This window comes from Odocoileus virginianus, chromosome 18, assembly GCF_023699985.2.
Source record: "Odocoileus virginianus isolate 20LAN1187 ecotype Illinois chromosome 18, Ovbor_1.2, whole genome shotgun sequence".
NCBI lineage: Eukaryota > Metazoa > Chordata > Mammalia > Artiodactyla > Cervidae > Odocoileus > Odocoileus virginianus.
In genome coordinates, this window is record NC_069691.1 from 636,179 (window position 1) to 659,197 (window position 23,019).

General features: G+C 46.6%; 1 protein-coding gene across 8 annotated transcripts in view; it reads right to left on the reverse strand.

Annotated features, from left to right (window-relative positions):
* Positions 1 to 23,019, reverse strand: part of TMOD1 (tropomodulin 1) — a 107,393-nt gene that overhangs the window by 59,143 nt on the left and 25,231 nt on the right. For all 8 annotated transcript variants that reach the window (XM_020891009.2, XM_020891000.2, XM_020891003.2 and 5 more), the window contains 2 exons: positions 8,994 to 9,150; positions 983 to 1,102 (listed from right to left, as the gene is read on the reverse strand). In XM_020891009.2, coding sequence (XP_020746668.1) covers positions 983 to 1,102; positions 8,994 to 9,150 — 277 coding nt within the window. The remainder of the gene's footprint in view (positions 1 to 982; positions 1,103 to 8,993; positions 9,151 to 23,019) is intronic.

Consider the following 23,019-nt stretch of genomic DNA (forward strand, 5'->3'; position numbering starts at 1 on the left):
CAGAGAGGTACCGTCATCTGCAAGCCCGGAGAGAGGGCTCAGAGGGAACCAAGCCTGGGGACACCTTGACCTTGGACAGCTAACCTCCAGAACTACTGAGCAAACACAGTGCTGTTGTTTAAGTCACCAGCCTGCGGCATCTCATGAGGGCAGCCCAAGCAGACTAGGGCACCCACCTTCACTAGTGACACCGACATAGTCTCTGGAGAACTGGACTCCTCCCCTGACCTCACAGTTGACCCCGTCTTTCCTCTCCCCTTCCCACTTGCCTTGAGTCTCTCCCGATCCCATCCACCCTCCTGTCATCATCTGGGAGAAGGTTAGTAGCCCCCCAAGACCGCTGAATAAAAAGACCACCTACCCCACGGGGTCAGGGAGCACAGAACGACGGTGGGCACGCCACGGCCAGAGCCTGACCCCCTGGGAGAAAGTGATACTCACAAGCAGGGCGGGGACCAGACAGTAAGAGGGGGACGGGAGCGGGTGGTGACGGGCTCTGGATGCCAGGCCACCTTCTGAAGTTTTAGGGGCTGTCTGTGAGATCACATGGAAACACGCATGAAGATGGAGGGTGTTTTACGAATATGAGATATGCGGTGATCAGCTCCAAGCCCAGCTCTCTGAACTGTGCAAAGCGGTAACAGCAGGCCTCTGGGAGACGCCTGGACCCGAGATGCCGGCAGCCCTCTGTCTCCTCCCCTCTCTTCATTCTTCCCAGGAGGCCTGGGCCGGGTTTGATGCAATGGCTGGGGAAGGGCTTAGGCTGCCTCCCACATTCCTCTGGGATGGGCTCCGAGGTGGAAAGGGTTTGGGTGTTTTTATCTATTTCACTCATTTTGGTTCCTGGTAATAGGTTTCCATCTCCTCTAGTCATTTTTAGAAACAGAGGGGGTATTTATGTTGAAATGAATCACTCAAGGCTCCCCTGCTGATGCAGGTCAAAGGCTTTGGAGGACGTGGGGAGGTGGCAGGAACATCCTACCTGCAATGTCGCAGAGCTCCGCATCTGAGGCATTCGCCAGGGCCTCCTCCAGCTCCGGCTCCAGCGTCACACTTTCCAGCACGGGGTCCATCGGCTTCTGCTTGGGGACCCAGACCTTTCCTGAAAACACACGAGATGCCTGTTACACGGAGCGCCACTGCACTGGGGCAGCCTCTGGCGATGACCCCAGGTGGACTGTCCAGAGTCCTGCAGATTCCTCCATGCCAAGGTGCCCTTAAAGCTTCTCTCTCTGGGGATCCAGTGCCAAACTGGCTCAGAGAAAGGGAATCAGAGATCTCCAACAGAGCACCCCTTATGTTTAAAAAGAAGAACTTTAGAACTTGGTCAGAGGAGACTGCTCACTATTGAAAACACTGGTCATTAATTTTAAAAATCAGTAAGTAGAAAAAAATGCAAAAGAAAAATATAATAGAGTGCCAGGGTCTGGACTGCTCTAAACAAGGGTTCTGGTATGAGAGAAAAACTTACAAACATTTCTAACACAAATACACACACTCAGATTAGTAAAAGAGGAATAGGGAGAAACTTGGGACATCATATTTTTAAAGTGTCAGGCTCATAACTGAACGACAGAGCAAAGAGGCACACACAGGGATGGTTGGCAGTGGCAGAGTGCACCAAGGTGGCCTTTTGAAGAAATTATGGGGCATCCATACAACGGCGATCCCGCAAAAGGATGATGGAGAGCTCTGCTCACTAAGAAAGGGAAATGCCCAAGACAACATGTGTGAAAAAGTGAGAGCTTAACAGGCAGGAAGGCCAGGGGTCTCCAAATGGAGGAAATAGCTGCAAGTGTCTCTTAAAATTGTGTGTTGCTATGATGACACCCGGTTCCACCTGAACTGAACTTGTCTCAAACCTTGAGCTAACCAATGCGCTTTTCTTATGGAAATGTTTTCCTTAAGCTATGTTAATGAAAACTATGTATTCGCTTTGGAATTGCCTTTCTTCAAAATGGTTCCACCTAAGACTAACTTTTGGCTGATAATAGCTCAAAAAAACCCATATTCATATCAATTGTTTTATGGCTGGGGGATGATACGTCTCGCGCCACCCTATCTCAAAAATGCACATTGTGGGAGAGGGGCCTGGTGAAACTCCGTCAGCCTTGAGGTGTCTTCCTTATCTGATTAATCACTTTCTAACAGACATAAAACAGCTTGCTAAAACTAGCAGGGGGGGCACTCTCCATCCCCCTTCTGATGTCTCTGTCAGAAGGTTTCTCTGTCCCTTTTCTTACTTTAATAAAACTCTGCTACACAAGAGCTCTTGAGTGATCAAGCCTGGTCCCTGGTCCTGAAGCTAAATCCTCTTCTTCGGAGATCAAGAATCCGACACCATTCTCTCTAAGCTATCAAAAGCAAGCTTACAGGATAGCATAAATTATTTAATTCTGGTTATGAAAAATCGCATGTGTGCGTGCTAAGCTGCTCAGTTGTGTCTGACTCTGTGTGACCCTATGTACCCACCAGGCTCCTTTGTCCATGGGTTCTGCACGCAAGAATACTGGAGTGGGTTGCCATGCACGCCTCAAGGGGATCTTCCGGACCCAGGGATTGAACCCACGGCTCTTATGTCTCCTGCATTGGCAGGCAGGTTCTTTACCACTAGTGCCACCTGGGAAGCCTGGAAAATTGCACACACACACACACACACACACACACACATCTATTCATGCAACATATTTACTGAGTTGCAATCAACCCTGAATATTCATTGGAAGGAATGATGCTGAAGCTGAAGCTCCAACACTTTGGCCACCAGATGTGAAGAGCTGACTCATTAAAACCCTGATGCTGGGAAAGATTGAGGGAAAGAGGCGAAGGGGGAGACAGAGGATGAGATGGTTGGATGGCATCACTGACTCAATGGACATGAGTTTAAGCAAACTTCGGGAGACAGTGAAGGACAGGGAAGCCTGGCGTGCTGCAGTTGATGGGGTTGCAAAGAGTTGAACACAACTTAGCAACTGAACAACAATTAACAATTTATTGAGTCCTTCCTATGTTCTAGGTACCTTTCTTGGCACTAGGCAGATAGCAGGGAACAGTTTACAGTTTAGTGAAAGAAGACAGATAATTAGCAAACATGTAAAGATAGCAGATAGTACTAAGCATCACAAAGGAAAATAAAGCCAAGCAAAAGATTAGGAAGTTCCAGGCTGGGGTGTGGGTGAGGTAGACTCTGCTCTTTGGGGTAGGGTAGTCAGGGAAGATGATCTGTGAGCTGGAATCTAACAGAGTGGGGAAATGAGACCCTCAGATCAGTGACAAGACGAGGATACCCACTTTCACTGCTCCTACCCAACTGTGTACATAAAGTTCTAGTCAGACCGAATGGACAAGAAATAAATGGTATCCAGACTGGAAACGAAAAAGTAAAATTATCTCTGTTCTCAGATGATATGATCTTATATGTAGAAAACCCTAAAGATTCCACACACAAAAGAAACAGGGTATGAGATTAACATACAAAACTAAGTGGTATTTCTATACAGAAGCAATGAAAAATCTTAAAGGGAAATTAGAAAAATAATTTCATCTACAATAGCATCCTAAAGAACAAAATACTTAGGAATAAATTTAACCAAGGAGGTGAAGGATTTGTACAATCTCCTGCACTGGCAGGCAGATTCTTTTACTGAGCTACTTGGAAAGCCCACAAAACACTGCTTTTTTGCTAAACAAGCAAAAAAGATTCCCAATTTCAAAGATTGGAAGGCAATATTAAAATGGTAATACTGCCCCAAACAACCCACAGAGTCAAAGCCATGCTTAACAAAATTTCAATGGTCTTTTTTTTTTTTCATAAACAGAAAAGCCAAACCTCAAATTCATATGATTGTAAGGGACTCCAATTGGTCAAAATATCTTGATAAAAACAAAGTTGGAGGATTCAGACTTCCTGATTTCAAAACTTACTATAAGATTAAGCAATGTGGCACAAACATAAGGATAGACATAGAACACAATGGGGTAGAATTGAGAGTCCAGCAATAAACCCATCCATCTTAGGCAGATTGATTTTTGATGAACTTGTCAAATCCATTGAATGGGGAACAATAGTTTCTTCAAGAAATGGTGCTGGGACAACTGGATATCGATAGGCAAAAAGATAAAGCTGGATCTCTATCTCACACCATACACAGAAAACCAACTGGAAACAGATCAATGACTTAAATATACTAGTTAAAACTATAAAATTCTTAGAAGAACACATAAACAGAAATCTTCACGACCTTAGATCTGGCAAAGTATTCCTAGATATGACAAAAAATAATAAGCACCTAGAGAAAAACTGACCAATTGAATTTAAAATTTACAACCTTTGAGCATCAAAGGACACCATCAAGAAAGTAGAAAGACAACATAGAGAAGAAGAAAAAATATTCAAAAGTCATATATTTTTATAGGGTCTAGTATTCGGAATATATAAAGAACTTTAACAACTCAACTACCAAAAGAAAAACAACCTATTTAAAAATGAGCAAAGGGCTTATAGACATTTCTCCAAAGAGGATATACAATTGCCTTGGTATCTGAGGGGGATTGGGTGCTCAAGTCACTTATATAAAATGGCATAATATTTGCATATAACCTACACACATCCTCCTGTATACTTTAAATCATCTGTAGATTATTTATACCTAGTACAATGTAAATACTATGTAAATAGTTGCCAGTGTGAGACAAATTCAAGTTTTGTTTTTTTTTAATTTGTGGAATTTTTAAAAATATTTCTGATTCATGGTTGGTTAAATACAGAACCTACAGATATGGAGGGTCAGTTGTACAGATGGGCAATGAGCATGTGGCAAGGTGCTCAACAACGTTGGTTATTAGGGAAATGCAAATCAGAATCCCAACGAGATACCTCTTCACAATCGTGATAATGACTATAACAAAAATCAAAAGTTAAAATGGAAAGTAACACGTGTTGGCAAGGGTGTGGAGAGACTGACCCTCATATATTTGCTGGTGGGAATGTGAAACGGGGCAGTTGCTTTGGAAAACAGTTCGGTAGTTCTTTAGAAAGTTAAACGTAGAATTACATATGATCTAGCAACTCCACTCCTAGGTATATACCCCAAAGAACTGAAAACAATTACCCAAGCAAATGCTTATACAGGAATGTTCATAGCAGCACTGATCACAACAGCCCAAAAACTACCAAAATGTGTATCAATGGATAAACGGACAGACTGTGGAATATCATTCAGTAATGGGAATGAATGAGTCTTGAAAACTATATTCTAAGTGAAAGAAGCCAGACACACAAAGTCACATATGATATAATTTAGAGGAGATATCCAGAATAGGTAAATCTATCGGAATAGATTGGTGATTGCCAGAGGTGGGGGACAGGGGGGCATGGAGACTAACTGCTTATTGGGCACAGGGTTTTATTTTGGATGAAAATGTTTTAGAACTGGATAGAGAGGGACGGGGGAGCCTGGTGGGCTGCCGTCTATGGGGTTGCAGCAAGTCGGACACAACTGAAGCGACTTAGCAGTAGCAAAGATGGTAGTCGCACAACATTGTGTATATACTAAGTGCTACTGAACCGTTCACTTTAAAATAGTTACGTTATGCGAATTTAATTAAAAAAAAAAAAACACAACTGCTCACTTTGGCTATTGGTGGAGAATAACCTGAAATGGGGCCGGGATGGAAGCCAAGAGATGGTTAATGGTTAGGAGGCTTCTGCAAAAGTCTAGATGAGAGATGACAGTGACTTGGACCACAGATGCAGAGGGATGGGAAGTGCAAAGGCAAATGTCCACAAGGATATTCATTCAAATAGGACCAGGGGGCCATCTCTCAGTGGAAAGAATTACTTTGTTCTATTACTTAAAAATATTTACAGCAAAGATCAGTTACCTATATAAGCAGAACAGGCAAAAAATCATCTGGGAGAAAATGTATAATAACTCACCAGAGGCGGACCTGGAAAAGGGCAAAAATGGTGAAAAAGAAAGCAAACTGTGAGAACGGCTGATGCAGTGATTAGGACGAACATTCAGTAAATATTTAAGACTTATGGTTTATTATACTACTGTAGCAGGTGCCTCCATAGAGGTGGTAATTCAGATATTACAAGACTCAGACTTCTTCCCTTCCTTCATCTTATTAGTTGGGATATGGCTATGATGACTGGAGCTTCAGCAGCCAAAAGAACCATGAGGACAAAGATGTATTGCAAGGATGGCAGAATGAAAAACTGGAAAAGCTCTTGATTCCTAACCCCAAGAAAGATGTCTTACCAGCCTTGGAATGTCTAACCCTGCAGCTCTACTAAGTAAAAGAAAACTAAAGTTTCATCTTAAGTCTCTTTTATTTTACTTGTTTCAACTAGCACATGCAGCCAAATCTGCATAATGAAAATACCCTTCTTGGAACTTTGTTCTGATTCCCCCACTTGAATGAAAGTGAAGGAAAATCCAAATTCCTCAGGACTTTGCACCAGTTTACGGCCCCTACTACATCCTGCCAGATCTTGTAGTGACTGTTGAAACCCGCACTTATTCAATATACATGGACTCCAACAATCATCATGTAAATCTTTTATGATGGTGATGATGATGATGCTGGTGGTGATGATGTTAGTGATGATAAAACTTTTAGGCTTGTCATTATTGTGAAAATAGAATAGACTATATTTATTCTACCCTGCTTGGGTCAGCCTGGTCTTTGATGAAGGCACTCAGGCTCTGGGAGTCTGGAGAGCTGTTCCAGGCTCAGGGCCAGGTCAGCATTCTGAGAAGGGGCAGCAGGACTGGTTGGTGTGCGGCCCAGATTCCCTGCCCATCCCCCATCTCATCTCCAGCTCCTCCCCTGGGCGGGGGAGGGCTACACCAGGGAGCAGATGGCAGTGATGACTCACCAACTGTCCCAGGTCTGCTCTTGACTGTCACAGCCCTGCTTTCCCCAGTTTTCAGATGTGTAGGTGGGCTAGTGGGAGTTTTAAGACCCCCTTGAAATCCATAGATTTTTTTTTATCTTTACCTGCTGCACCTGAAATCACTCCTCAAGGCACAAGTACCTTGCTTAAAACCAGCTTGCACCTATACTCTCAGCCAGGCACACCCAGGCTTTAAGGTCCAGGCTCCCTTCCCCTGCCTCCCACTCCAGGATGCCTCAGAGCACACAGTTTTTCCAAAGCTCTGTGATCCAGATGTCTCCTGGTCTTACCTGACCTTCCAAGTTTTTGGTAAAATCTGGGCTGAGCGCCAACGGCAAGCGCTGGATGGCTCAACATCCTCCCTGCAATGTCCACCCCTGCCTGCTCTTTCATTTCATCGTTTATCAGGCAGTTACTCTGCGAACTGGATTGTGCTAACACAACAGGGCACGCCTGCTCAGTAGCTCAGCTGACACAGGGACGAAGCCACAGACAGGGACCCGTGGCTCACCATGCTGACATCCTTGCGGGGGTGACAACGGAAGAGGCAGAAAATAAACAATTACTCAATTAATTCATTAGAGCTAATGCTTCCATTCAACAACTATTTACTGGGTGCCTACGACGTGCTAGGGTTTATGAGGTCCAGGAATATAACAATGAACTAGACAGGTGTGGTACTAGTACCCACGGAGCTTATATTCTAAGGAAAAAGTCTGCAAGATCCATTATGCATGCAATCAGTTTGAACTCATTCATTCATTCAGCACCTCTGTCTTGAGCCCTGCCGGGTCCCGGGGGAACTGTGTGAGCAAACGTGTCTGAGTGCCTGCCTCACGGAGCTTACAGGCCAGTGTGAATAAACTGTTCTGAAGAACACACAAAGGCTTCTGAGAGGGAGACTAACCGAGGGGGAGATGAACGGATGGAATGTGCTAACCAGTGGAGACAGGAAAGGCTTTCCTGAAAGAGGAGACAGTACAGTTGAGACCAAGAGGGTAATAATAGCTGATACTGATACTGCATTCATGATGGGCCAGGTGCTCTGCTGAGTGCTTTATATATATATATATAATCTTCACTCAATCTTGAGAACACCCTCAGATGAATATTCTTTTCATCACCCCCATTTCACAAATGAGGAAATGGAGGCACAGCAGGTTTAGAAATGCACCTGAGGGAATTCCCTGGCAGTCCAGTGGTTAAGACACTGAGCTTCCACCGCAGGGGGTGCGGGCTGCATCCCTGGTCAGGGACTAATAAGATCCCACAAGCCTTGCAGTGCGGCCAACAAGCAAACACATGTACTCAAGTTCACACAGCCAGTGAGGGGGAGTGCCCAGGCTACAGCTGAGTAGACCCAGCTCTGTCTGTGCTTCTAACCATCACATCTCTTACAGAAGAGGGGAGCCCTAAAGACAGCATGGAGCCAGACAGAGGGCCTGCATTCCAGGCGGAAGGCATCTGTGCAAAGGTCCCAAGGTGGGAAAGAGCTGGGAGTGCCTGGGGAACAGAAAGAGGCCTGTGGGGGCAGCAGGGCAGTAAGTGACGATGAGCACGATCCCAGAGGACAGGAGGAGGGTTTGGAGGGTAGGGGAAGTTCTGGAAGGGTTGGGTAGTCGGGGAGCACCTTCTCGATGGTGTACCTTAGGCTGGGGCAGAGAGTCATAGGGGGACAGATGAAGGAGAGAGGAGCTGTGGGCAAAGAGCGGGGACAGTTAGGCTAGGGAGAAGGTAGCTCTTGTTTCTGGTTGGAGGGCACAGGCTTTGTCTGGGCCTCATGTCCTGATATCATTTTAATAGTCCCTTCTTTCCCTTTCAACCATATCAGGTTTGGATGAAGAGTAATCAGGACACCCCAGTTAGAGGGGGCTTAGGGGGAAGTGTTGCAGGCCTGGTTGAGCCCAAAACTTCACTAAATCCACCTCACGCATCGATGCTTTTGGAGCTGGGCTGTAACTCTGGGCCAAGCAGGGATGAAGGCAAGGTGGCCTGGTCACATCTGGCCCAACACGGGGCCTGGCTTACAGATGGCACTCAGGGATGGATGGAGGGCTGACATATTCAAAGGCGCAACATCGTCCAGTACCTCGCTTCTCCCCCGTGTAGGGGACCAGATCTTCTCGGTCCTTAAACTCCTTTGCTTGCTTTTCCAAGTGATCCAAGAGCTCCTCCCTTCTAAAGGGGCCTGTGGGCGCCTTGGTGGTCTGATCCTTCTGCCTCAGGCCCGCGGGCAGCAGTGCATTCTACAGTGGTGGTTGCGGGGCAGGTGCAGAGAGAGAGAGAGAGGGAGAGAAAGAGAGAGAGCGGTCAGCTGCCGAAGACTCGCATTTCTCCAGAAACTCCTCAAGGAACCACGGGAGCTCCATCTAAGTTGTTCGTTCACAGGTAAGGAAACTAACACCCTAGGAGGGGCAGGGACTGGCCGAGGTCACGGAGAGACACAGGAGGTCACGGCAGACAGGGGCCGAGCTCGGCTAGGACTCAGCTCTCGTAACCAAACCCGTTCCCAGTCTGGAACATTCTACAAAGGCATGAGGGTGAGGGTCAGCTGCCCAGGGGCCAGGCACAGCAGGGGGCTGCCAGAGCATCTGCTGAGGGGGAAATAGATGACACTGGGGTTTGGATGCAGGAGGGTATTTCCAGCCACTGCGTAGAAAGCAGCTGGGGACAGAAGCAGCCTGGAGGGGGAGGACGAGTTAGGGCCTCGGATGCAGAATCAGGCAGGAAGAGGCAGCCCCCCCAAAACAGGCAGAGAAAGCGGGGCAGGACGGCGGGAAGGGCCAGGCAGGCTGGCAGGCTGCAGGCCCTGGCTGGCCCTGCCCGCTGCTTCCTACCCTCCTGACCGCGTGCTCATGCACGCTGGCTGTTAAATATTTTGAACGTTGCCCTTGGAGATGGGTCTCTCAAGAAAGATATCATCAACCAATCCCCGTGACTTCTTCTTCAAACATGGGCAGACTTCTAGGTGTGGGCTCACTACGAAAGCAGGCTCCTAATCAGGGTGGATTTGAATCACACGGGCTTCACTTTAACTCAGTAATGCAGAGATTCAAAGACACTCATGGTTGGAAAAGATGCTCAGAGATCAGCCAGTGCACACACACTCCCTTCAGGAGGTAACTGAGGCCAAGGGCAGAGAAAGACTCGCGCAAATCTAGAACCCAAATCAGGCTCCTCCTTCAGACTTGAGGGAAAAGGGAAATCTTCTGCTCTCCCCGACCCTCTTTCATTCAGGGAGATCAGGAGGATCCCAGGAAGGGTGATGTGAGCAGAGTCTCACCTCACTTCTTGCTGTGCTCCCTAACTGGACAAATCAGAGAGCCATTCCATCGCCCATCTCTGTGCCATTCAGTAAGAACATGCATCTCATCAGCCACCCCCTCTCGCCCCAGATCCTTTCCTAAACGCCGCCTCTGAGAGGAGAATGCTGTCGGGCACACGAAGAGAGTTCTGGGCCCGGCGCACGGAGGGACAAAGCTTGGGAGGGAAATACTGCTGTTGGGCTGCAGTCTGTTTTTTACAGGACAGTTTACCACTGTGCCGTTTCCATAAGAGCAGTGGGCGCGAGATCAGGGCACTGGAGTGTGAGCCCAACTCTGGGAGAGTCGGGGTGAGCAGGGCCTGGCACAGACATCAGGGTCAGTGCATACCGGGGCTCAGAGAGTGGGGCTGGTGTCCATGCAGATGGACTTAGGCCACATCCAGGAAGGACATCTGGGAACTGGAGAGGACAGTATGAGAGAATGGCCAGTAGGTAGAAGACTGAGCCTTGACTGGTTCGTGAGTGACCGTCAGGAACGTAAGTGGTGCCACAGACACCCCAATTTTCCCCAAGCAGCAGTCCTTAGACACTTTCCATGTGATGAGGGTCCGTGGATGAGCCATGTCCCAGGTGAGATGAGACCTCCTGTGGCTACCTGTGTGCGTCCACTCCGAGTAAGTACATCTACTATAGCTCAGCTGAGTGAGGGGACAGCCTATCCGTCCTGCAAACATCCATCTGTGACTACCCGTGATGAGCAATCAAATTCTTTGTGACATGCTGGCAATTCACAGTTGACCTCCCCCCCCGCCCCAGGCTTACGCCCTCACTTGGAGTAACGGTATCTCCAGCACTGTGATCTTGGGCAAGTCAGCTAACCTCACTGTTCCTCCATCTCTACAGCTGTAAAATGTGAATAATGACAGTCACTCTCTCAGAACTGTTGAGAACACTCAATCAGATAACGCGGAAGAGGGCTGAGCCCGCAGCGCCTGGCAGAGTGAGCACACAAATCATTGCTGGTGATTGTTGCTGCTCTGTGAGCTGATAAGATACATTTTGCCAGGAGGTAGGCTACCAAAATATGTAGGCTGGACAGGGGATGTGTTATCCAAATATGTCTTAAAATTTTAAAAATGAACAAATACAAATATAAAATGAATTAAGCACGTAAAGCAAGTGGTTCCCAATGATCCCCACAAGGGAAGACCTGACAGATTCTTGTTACTATAAAGGATTTTGATGGTGGTGAGGTGCTGGGGTGCGTTCTAGCCTCCGAAAGGATCAGTATTGTGGTGGTGAAAACCCACAAGGCTGTAACTGAGGGGAAAGGGGTTTGCAAACTTACATCTCTTTTTGAATATATCTGATAGAGGCCAGAGATTTGAAGTAGAGTTTTTTCACAATTTTGTTTTTTGGTATCTACATGAGATAACGGATGTTCACTAATTGTGGTCATCATTTCATGATGTATTAAGTCATTACGCTGTACACCTTAACCTTCTACATTGCTATATGTCAGTTATATCTCAATAAAACTGGGATGAGGAAAGTAGGGTTTTGCAACCTCGGCACAAGAGAGATTTGGGGCTGGATGCTTCCTTGTCACGGGAGCTGTTCTAGGCATATTCTTGGCTGTTTAGCAGCATCTCGGTCCTCTGCCTGACAGATGCCACTGGCACTTCTCCAGGTTGTAACAACCAAAATATCCCCAAACACCCCCAGATGTCTCCTGGGGGGCAAAATCACCCCTGACTAAGAACCACTGTGTTAGAACTGAAACCCATATCATTATAATACGGGAATAAAGATGCTTTTCATGTGTTTTAAAAATATTACTTGTGTGGCATGTTAAAATGCAGTTCTATTTATCTTCATTGAAAGCAGTTCATTTTTAAAAAACAAAAACAATTTTTCTAACCATTCTCTGCTTATTGACTCTTTAAAGTAAACACTGAGAGTATTAGCCTTGTTAGGAGTTTATTTTCATTCCATTAAATGGTACGTTTAGTGAAATACAACATAATTTTCAATTAAAACTACAGCCAGTTGCATATTTTTAAACTCTTGATTATTTATCATTTTAACTTGTTTTCAAAAACAGCATATGATAGAAAAAACAGCATATGAACTCAACTGATATACAAAAATTAACTCAAAATAAATCAAAGACCTAAATGTAAGAGCTAAAACTATAAAATTTTTGAAAGAAAACAGGCATAAATCTCTGTGACCTGGATTAAGCAATGGTTTCTTAGATATGATCCTGAAACAATAAGCAACAAAAGAAAAAATAAATATGACTTCACCAAAATTGAACATGTTTGTGCTTCAAAGGAAACTAAGAAGTAAAAAGACAACCCACAGTTTGGTAGAAAGTTATTACAAATCATGTATCTGAGAATGATCTAGTATGCAGAATACATAAAGATCTCTTAACTTAAAATATAAGACAAATAACAGAACTTAAAAGTGGGCAACAGATTTGAATAGACATTTCTTCAAAGAAGATATAAAAAATAAGCACCTGAAAAGCTTCTCAACATCGTTAACAAGAAAACACAAATCTAACCCAGGATGAGATATTACACTTCACACCCTTTTACCCATAAAAAAGATGGGTAAAAACAAGTGTTGGTGAGACTGTGAAGACATTGAGACATCCATACACTGTGGAGGGAAATGTAAAAAAATGCATCCCCTTTGGAAAACAGTCTGAAAGTTTCTCAACAGATTAAAAACAGTTATCATATGAGATAGCAATTCCACTTCTAGGTAAACCCAAGAGAAATAAAAGAATATGCTCACACAAAAACTTACGCATGAATGTTCATAGTAACCTGAGTGATAATAGCCCCAAAGTAGAAACAACTCAAATCTCTATCAGTGATGAGTGGGTAAAGAAAATGTAGCATATCCCTACAACAGAATGCCATTTTGCAATAAAGAGAAATGAAGGGCTGGTGCATGCTACATCATAGGTGAAACCTTGAAAACATACTTAGTGAAAGAAGCCAATAGTAACAAAGGCCTACATAGTGTCTGATTCCACTGATATGCAATATTCAGAACATCAACTCTATAGAGACAGAAAGTAGATTAATGGTTGCCTAGAGATGAGGAAGTGAAGTGAAAGTTGTTCAGTCATGTCCAACTCTCTGCAACCCTATGAACTACAGAGCCCATAGTATTCTCCAGGCTAGAATACTAGAGTGGGTAGCCTTTCTCTCCTCCAGGGATGGAACCCCAGGTCTCCCGCATTGCAGGCGGATTCTTTACCAGCTGAGGCACAAGGGAAGCCTAAGAATACTGGAGTGGGTAGCTTGTCCCTTCTGCAGCAGATCTTCCCGACCCAGGAATCGAACATGCATTGCAAGGGTCTCCTGAATTGCAAGCGGATTCTTTACCACCCGAGCTATCAAGGAAGCCCCAGAGCTGAGGAGGATGGTGAGAAATGCAAAATGACAGCTATCAGGGACAGGTTTCTTTTTGAGGTGATGAGAATGTTCTAAAATTGACTATGGTGATTGTTGTATATCTCTGTGAATATACTAACAAACACTGAACTGTACACTTTAAATGAGTGAATTTTATGGCATGAGAATTGTATCTCCAAAAAAAGGGTGTTTTTTTTAATGTTATTGAGGGGAAAATTACAAAAATGGCCAATGCAATACATTAAGTGCCCACAGAATGCTAAGAACACAGGCTTTTGTGTGTCAGTGGCCAAAAATGATGCTGAGACTGGGCAGGCTAGAGCTGGCCAGATTTAATGTGGCATTTTGTTTTACAGAGTGAGGAGCCGTATTATGTAAACTAGGCATGGAGGTGTTACATGGGTTAGAAAATGTTGCCTTAGATCTCTCATAACTATAAGGACCTAAAACTGACTCTCAGTCCCAGCTATCCAATTGGTAAAGAAAGAGTTTCCACAACATTTTATCATCACCTTTGACCAGGAGAATATTTGCTGAAGATGTTTGTGTAGAAATGTATCTTTCCTTAAATTCCTTACTCATTTTACAAACATTTACAGGGTGAGTATTACAAAGCCAGGCAGTGTGCTAGGTCACAGGGCCAGGACCCCACCAAGGACTCCATAATCTGGAGTGACTGAGGAGACAGGAGGTGAACGGGGAAAGCAGGGTAAAAGGACAGAAAAGCCTCAGTTACAGCATGTATGCAAAACAATGGATTGTTTTAGCTTTTAAGGTTAATCAAGATGCTAAAGTGGGGTCCACTTTACTGAATAGCAAAGAATAGTTGATAACTAGCCTCTACATTGCTGTAAGTCATATGCATCCGTGGGGCCTGCAGGTAAGTGGAAGCATCTAACCTTCAAGGCACTTAAGTCTCGTTTTCCCAATCTTGACGTCTGCACAGTGTAAATTTGCCAGGCATGTGCTTTCTTTACAGTTAGTTCAAAGGGAGGCAGCGGTCTGCTTCTCCAGGACAGATGTCACTTCTGCAAGAGGGAATCCGTATCTACATGCACCCATCACACATACACACATCTTTACTCCAAAGACCAGTGGATTAGGGTGAGATTTGCTTTGGGAGATAGCTTTGGGGTATACGACCCTGAGCATGCCTTCAAGGTCCTTACTTACAGTTAGAAGTTTGCTCACGTGAGGAGGGCAGTGGCTCATGTACAGGTGATCTCTTTGTTATCTCCAAACAGGAAAGTCGGTGGTGCCGTTTTGTTTTTGGTTTTTTAATTTGGCCAAGCCATGTGGCACTGGGATCTTAGCTCCCCGACCAAGGGTCAGACCTGCATCCCTTGGACTGAAAGCAGAGTCTTAACCACTGGACTGCCAGGGCAGTCCCTAGTGTTGGTTTTAAGGAGGAAGAACTTCCAGGTACTCTTTGATCTTAGCCAAAATATAAAATTAGAGCTGGTATACACTTGGGAGTGAGGAGGACTGTGGCATCCTGGAGATTTCAATGCCTCCACACTACACAGCTCCAGCTAAGAACTGCCGTGGGTGGTGTTATTAGATCTGCTGATCTTTATGTGAAAGCTCTTGATTTTAAAATATTGACACATGATCCAAATATTTTAAAAACAATGTTCAGACCAAATAAAACACAGCTGCAGGCCAGTCTCAGCCCACAGGCTGCCATTTTGCCACCTCTGATCTGAGTTCCTATCAGACTAAAATTCCAGATAGAGAAAGTCAAGACACTCATTCATTTATCCCTCAAATGTTTACTGACTATCTTGCTCATTTCAGGCTCTGGGCTAGAGGAAGAAAGAGGTATATACATGTTTTTTTTTTTTTTTTTAATCCAGAGGTTTTAAAAATTGTTTTTAATAATCATAAGAGGTAAAATTAAGCAATCTCTTTCTGTAGTTTCCTAGCTGTAGTTTTTTTAATGGCGATTCTCTTTCAAATGTTGTAAAATTTTAAAGTTGGATGTACAGCTTGATAGGTTGGCATCTTTGTTTAGTTTTCTCACCCAGGCTCTGGAATCCAGCTGCCCAGAGGATGATGGAAACATTGACAAACCCTCATCTGTGCTGCTGGGAGCTCTAACACACTGGGAACAGGTGTGGTGAAGGCCAAATAGTAAGTATCCGCACAATTATCACTACTATAGATAGTTGGGGCTACATGAGGAGCCATCTCGGCCAGAACCACTGCAGGTTGGTTAGTCAGAGTACATGTGCCCAATGCATGCACCACAGGCCACGCACACACGTGCATGCACACGCACACACACACATGTGTTAAAAGGACCTCAGACGGGCAGCTCAGAGCTGCAAAGCCTGGGGAGAGCCCCTGAGCCAACTCTCTCATCTTCAGGTGGGGAAACTGAGGCTTGGGAAACTGAAGTCACTTGCCCAAAGTCACACACCTCGTTCGTCACACAGCCAGGAAGCCTGAGCTGATATACAGGTGACAGTGTCCATAACTAGCATCTCGAGGGTCAGTATGGCTATCTTCACACTAGTGGTTCAGCATATACACAATGTCTTTTAACCTGATTCTTCACAGCGGGTCTCATGACACAAGGCAGGGCTGACCCTGTCCCTCTGGGCATTCTCCTCATCCTCCTTTTCTGCCTCACGTTCAAGGAAGATGTCCCATCTCCCTGCTGTTGGTGGACACTGGGCATCCTGAGACAATGAATGAGTGACCACACTCCACAGAGCCTCTCAGGTCGGGAGACACACACGAGTGTGAGCAGCTTCCTTCCCCCGGGGCTTCCTGCAGGAGGGGCTCCTGAGCTGAATGGGTCCCAGGGCACAGGCAGGAAGCAGCCAGGTGAAGAGGAGAGAAGAGGGAGGTTACAGGGGGACAGAGAGCACAGCACGGAGGCTTGGCAGAAGGAGGGTGCCTGGCTCGTCAGAGGAAGCAGCCGGAGGCTACAGGGTTCAGAATCATCTCTGTCCCAGACACCAGCCCAGCTCAAGCCATGGTGTTTACTGCTGAAGCATCAGGGCAGCCTCAGGCTGGCGAGGGTACCGCACCGACTTGTGTGCCTGACCAGGTCACTCCCCAACACAGTCACAGATACTCAGCACCTCCACTAACCCATGGAATCATTATCAAACTCATCAGGCTGGCATGGAGAGCTTTTTCCTGATTTGACCTCAACTGACTCCAGCCTCCCCATCTTCTCGCTTTAAGTATTCCATGTTCCAGCCACTCCAGGCTGCTCCGCATTCCGCAGCCTCGCCCCACACCATCACCCTGCCAGGGCATCACTCAAGCTGTGCCCTCTGCCTGGAATTCCACCTCTCCTCCCCCACTGCATTCATCCTTCAAAGCTCTTCTCTTCGGCACCCTGTCCAGCCTTTGCAGTGCTCCCCACACCGATCTGGTGATTCTCTTTCCAAACACACGGAGGCACCTTGCCAGTTCTTATATAATGCTCCTTCTAATTTGTCTTAGAGCACATTTATGCCATATCCCTCTCCCCAAAGGGACTGAGTGCCCCTCAAAGGCCAGCTGAGATGTATCCTAGTCTTCTCTAAATCCCCAATCCCAAGTAATAGGTGCTAATGTGTTTTGAATTGTCCAGAATCACACAGCACTGACGCTCCAGCAGGGAAAAGATGGTATTTCTTAGATGCCCTTCAGGTCAGCATCACACCTGCTACCCTGAGATGTTTGCTGATCTAGCCAACTGCTGCCCCATGCAGGTCTGGGGAAGGGGAAACATTATGAAAGGTGCTAGAGTAGGGGTGCCCACCATGGGGCCAGAACTTACTGATGGAGATTTTGGGGAGTAAGACCTTTGTAATGTTTCCTTCAGGGATCTGGATTTGGTTCGGAAGTGAGTTCCTCTCACTTCCCCTCGGAACTTTCGGGGAGCAGAGCATCAGCCATCAAACTGGCAAACTCACAGCGACAGGCTTCAAATAGTCCCCAGTATCACGTCTCCCCTCTGCGGTAACAGAAGCACTCTGCGCCGAGCTGCGCAATGGCCACCTAGGTAAAAGACTACATTTCCCAGGCTCCCCTGTGGCTAGGTTGGGTCCCAGTATGAGAAATGTCCAGTGGCAATTTCCAGTGACTTTCCTTAAAAGATACTTGAAAAATGGCTTTCTTCCCTTTTCTCCCCACCTCCCACCCTTTCCCTCTATTCTAATGTCTGGATTGCAGTGATTATGGCCACCACTTGGGACCATGAGAATGGGGGCTACACCTTAGCGATGGAAGGAAGATGAGCTGAATGCTACCTGGGACTCTGGGAAGTCTGGGGACCTAAGCTCCGAACCTGCCCTAGACTTCCCATCTCTGGGCGTACTTGAGAGACGAATAAAACACCTCTTGGTGGTGGTTTAGTCTCTTAAGTTGTGTCCAACTCTTGCAAGCCGGTGGGTTGTATCCCACCAGGCTCCTCTGCCCATAGGATTCTCCAGGCAAGAACACTGGAGTGGGTTGCCATTTCCTTCTCCAGGGGACATTCCAGGCCTCCAGGGGATATTCCAGGCTTCCAGGGGATCTTCCAGGCCTCCAGGGGATATTCAGGTCTCCTTAAATGCAAGCGATTCTTTGCTGATTGAGCTACCACTGCTTACGCTATGCTATTTTGAATCTCTGTTACTTACAGACAAACTGCATTCTGACTGACAGCCTGGGCTCTCATCCCAGGGCTCTGAGGCCACACACAGGGCACTGGTGCTGCTGGACCTCGACTCCCCTTTCTGTAAAACGGTCAACATCATTTCTGAAACTTCAGAATCAAGGTTTGAACTCTATGAGAAGCAGATGACGGCGATCAGTTCTGTCACCACAGGGCATAACTGTTCACTTCCATTCAACTGAAAAGGCGCCGCATTACGGGGAAACCCTGTGAGGGCAGCAGCTTCTGACCGTGCAGACTATGCACTGCACAACTCCACGGGCGTTATACGTTCTCTGGTTTATATGAGCAGTGGTTCCTGGAGTTCTGCAGTGCGCAACCTGCACAGCTGTACCTGGCTGCCCTACGTCTGTGCTGGTACAATGTGGCTCTGAACTGCAAAAACCCTAGATTCCAGTGGGCAGGTCATATATTCACGCTCAATAAACATTTATCAAGCACCTATTATGTTCCAGACACTGGGCTAGGTACTTTTCCATCTGTCTGTTCATCTGTCTAAAAATCTGTCATGTGAGTCGTCAAAATTGGAAACGGGGAGGTCTAGAGTTCAATCAAATGGCAAAACTTGGTTGCTTTTGTCTGTATAATTGAATGAGCTGGCCAACATTTTCAGATAGGAAACTTGCACATAAACAATCAGATTTCCAGCATTTCTTGAAGACTTAGATGATGTAACAGTACCGGGGAGCAGCTGGTGGACTGGAATAGCAGGTGCCGTCTGGTCAAACACAAACCCTCCTGCCTGCCTCAGTCCCCACCACTCCCTACTGCCTCTGATACAGAGGCCAACAAGCAGTTAACAATCGTTGGCTCTGCTGTTGGTTCTATTCCTTGAGGGTGACGTGGTAAATGAGAACTGCCTTACGTCCACCACCTTTTCAAGAGCAGAACAGTAAGAAACGACCCAAGATGGCCATGTGCCTCAAGAAAACTGGCCCAGCTTCCTTCATTATATTACCTCCCTGATGTTGTGGGGGCTTTGTTTGCTGTCTCTTGAGCAGAAAGTGAGGGAATGAGAGAGACGGGGAAGAAACTGCAGGAGGTGGGAAAGCCGGGTTAAAACTTTACCATCACTTTTCTTTAAGGGTGATCGGAATCAAATAAAGCAACATGTTTACATTTGTGAAATTTGGATAATGGGAACACAGGTGTATTCTGTATACTACCATATGTTTAACATATTGCCTATTAAAAACATCACAATCAAAAGGGAAACAGCTCAGGGGGGCCCTCTTTAGTGGGGCAGGTGCTTCACTGGGAGCGTGGAGGGGCAGGGTCAGGAAGGGTTCCCAAGGGAGGAGAGGAGAGGCTGGGCCTTGAGAGATGGGAGGATTCTGACTTGAGAATAAAGGGCTCCAGATCCAAGAGGTCGCCCAGAAGCAGAGGCGGGGAGGAGGGGGTTTCGGGGAGGCTGGAGGCCTGCCTGGGGGAAGTAGCGGGGTGCAGAGGAGGGCGGGGAGGTGGTCAGGGTGCCAGCAGACCGAGGGTGGGCTGGGGACACAGGGACACCAGGCCTCACCCCGCCAGGCCCACCCTTGGCTCCGTGCGCAGCCGGCAGTGTTTCTAAGGATGTGTGCCTATTTTTAGAGCAGAGATTTATTTCTTTCCATTTCAACTGTTTACTTCTGTCCTGGGCTTGTGAATCTGCTGGTTTGTGTTACAAGGGAGAATCACAGCCCCGTGGACCAGACATGGCTGCTTCCTTCATGGCCAAGAGTGTCTTCTGGTGTATAGGATAGGATGTGGGCCACGAATAGGGAGGGCTTATGATTTTGTGGACTGTGGTTGGAAGCCATGCAGTGTGACCAGGAGTCCCAGGATTCTGTCCTGGTGCAGCGGCTGATTTGCAGTGCGGCCCTGAACAAGTCCCTTCCTTCCCCTGGGTTTCAGGCTGCTGTCGTTATATTGGTTTTTCATCTCCACAGTGGCGATAATACTCCTGACCTTAGGAGTAATGCTTCGATGAGCTACAGAAAGCACCAGGCGAGTGACACGTGTGCAGGAGAAACTCTGCAAACTAGGGTTTCTTTTACCTGCGCTGTGTTCGTACAGGCAGGGGTTGGGGTGGGGCTTAGATCATCTAATTTTGAGATCCTACAGTTCTAGAGGTTTTCTCCTCCATCCTTTCTCCGTGCAATTCATGGTCCCAGAATTCTGAACACCTTATGGGCTCGGGGAGGCAGGTCTGTCACCTACCAGCTGTGTGATTTCGGGCATCCATTTCCTTTTCTTAGAGTGGTTTTAACCCCAACCTGCAAGGATCAATCTCATAGAATCCTCGTGGAGATTTTATGAGACAAGTCCCATAAAACACAGGCCAGCACCTGGCACGTGAGATGATCTCAACAGAGAATAGTTGCAGTTTTTAAATTACTGTTGCTGGCAGGGGCCTGCTGTTTTCTACTGTTGTCTCTATAATGTGTCACAGGTTCCCAACTGCAGACTTCAGAATCCACTTGAAGGATCCAATTTCTTTATAAGTCTGGGATTATCTCTACCTTCTTTCATGCAAATATTTTGATCCTTTTACTGAGACACTAAAAAATATTACTCCTTTTCCTCAAAGCCTCATTAACAAGTAACATGTATAGTTAAATTCTTTAGGCTGGTAGTTTTTTTTCCCCTAAGATTTGTATTTATGTGAAAATAATGTAACAACTTCAAAAGAAACTGAATTAGAGAAAATAATTTGCTGGTAATTCCCAACTTTGCTCTCCAAGTTCCCTTCCAGGCTCATCCCACAGGCCCACACTGGAGGTGGGAGTTAACAGCACAGGCTACTGGGTCTGACTGTCTGGGCTGGAGTCCCAACTCCTGGGCAAGCTACTTCATCTCTCTAAGCCTCAGTTTCCCCACCTTTAAAATGCGTGTGTGTGTGTTAGTCGTTCAGTTGTGCCCAACTCTTTGCGACCCCATGGACTGTAGCCCATCAGGCTCCTCTGTCCATGGAATTTCCCAGCAAGAATACTGGAGTGAGTTGCCATTTCCTCCTCCAGGGGACCTTCCTGACCCAGGGACTGAACCTGGGTCTCCTACATTGCAGGCAGCTTCTTCACTGTGTGAGCCACCAGCAGAATGTGGCTGATAACCAAAGCTTTCGGAGGACTAAAGAAGATAAGCCATGCAGGGCTCTGTCGCAGTAAATGTCGACTATCTATTGATGCTCCAGGAACTCATACACTGTACCCTGCTCAAGTCGTGGTCTGACCTGTCATTCTCAAACATCACTATACATTGCTCATTTTCCCCTCCGTCTGGTACAAAGGCAGTCTGAACCGAGCAGCTGGCTCAGCTTCAGAGCAGCATCCACTTAACCCCAGAGAGACAAGAAAGGACAGGGCCCCTTGGGGAATCAGTCACAGCAGATACTTTTAGCACAGGGAGCATTCCTCTCCCGTGGGAGTCCAAGTGCAACAATCTCATGATAAGCTCGAGTTTTTCCAGGCTGCAGACTAAGAAAGTTTTGAGGACTTCTTTTTTTTTTCTTTTACTGTGCACAAGTTTGGAATCTTCTGCTGCAAATAAAGCAGCTTTCCAATTCTGCGTACTCTACTGTGTCACATGACACTGGGCCTTAACAATTGCATCACTGCAAACATACCTGTTAACTGAATTCAGGTCATAAGACTGCCAACAACTGATCATAAAATCAGAGATGCTTAGAGCTGGAGGGGGTGTCAGAGGGCATCTAGGCCAACTGTGTCCATTTTGCAGATGGGAAACCGAGATCCAGAGAGGGAAAAGCACTTGCCTAAGCTGGGAGCAGAGCCAGGACTGAATAAGGATCTCTGCATCTTAGGTTGTCTCTAGGAAGGAAAGGGGACAATTTTTCATACAGTACCCCCCCCAACTATAAAGCCGGAGCACATGCATGGCTCAAACCATCTTCCCGAGGACTCCAGTGAAGTCTTATAGCGTTGGGGCTAAGAGTGAACTCAGAGCTGTGTCATGGTTCCGCCACCACCTCACTGCAGTTTTGTGGACAAGTTGCTTCACCTCTCAGTTTTCTCGTCTGCAAAATGGGGATGACAACAATGCCTGCAGCACAGGATTAGGACGACAGTTGAATGAATTAATATTTTCAAAATGTAAGAACAGTGTCTGCACATAAAAAGTGCCATCTAAGCCCTTGGTAAACCAGAATTAAAACAGGAAGGGTAGAGAATATGAGAGAGAGGACAGCGGGCCCGGGACCTGGGCTGGTTCTCCTCAGACGTGCGACCAATGCAAGCTCCCTCCTCTCTCTGGGCTCTGGTTCTGCTCTGTGAGTTGGAGGGCTGGACACCTGCCGGCCTCAGCGTCCCCTCCAGGCCAGCGGCTGGAGGCCTCTTGTGGTCTGCATACCTTCAGCCTCTCCCTGAGCTGTGATTTCAGAACATGGGTGGAGGTCGGGTGAAACTCAAGCTGGAATGTTTGTGCTCTCAGCAAGAGTGGAGCCCCACTAGATCTTTTCAAAGCTCCCATCCTGACTTGCAAATCAGGTAACAGAGGCACCTCCATGAAGGGCCAATTGTGAGGTGGAGACAAAAACCCCACTGGTCTCAGTTATCTCCTATCCTTGCTCTGATTTCTCGTCTCTTTTCCTTGAACTTAGAGAGAAAGCGGTCTTTGAAAATGTCCACTTGAAACCACAGTGGTATGAGGATCACAGGTCTCGGATTGCCAACCCTACTCCAAAATTCAAGTGTACTTGTATCTTCCTCCTGCCAGAGGGGGTGGTGGCGCGCTTTGGAGCCTGCCTGAAATCCGAGTC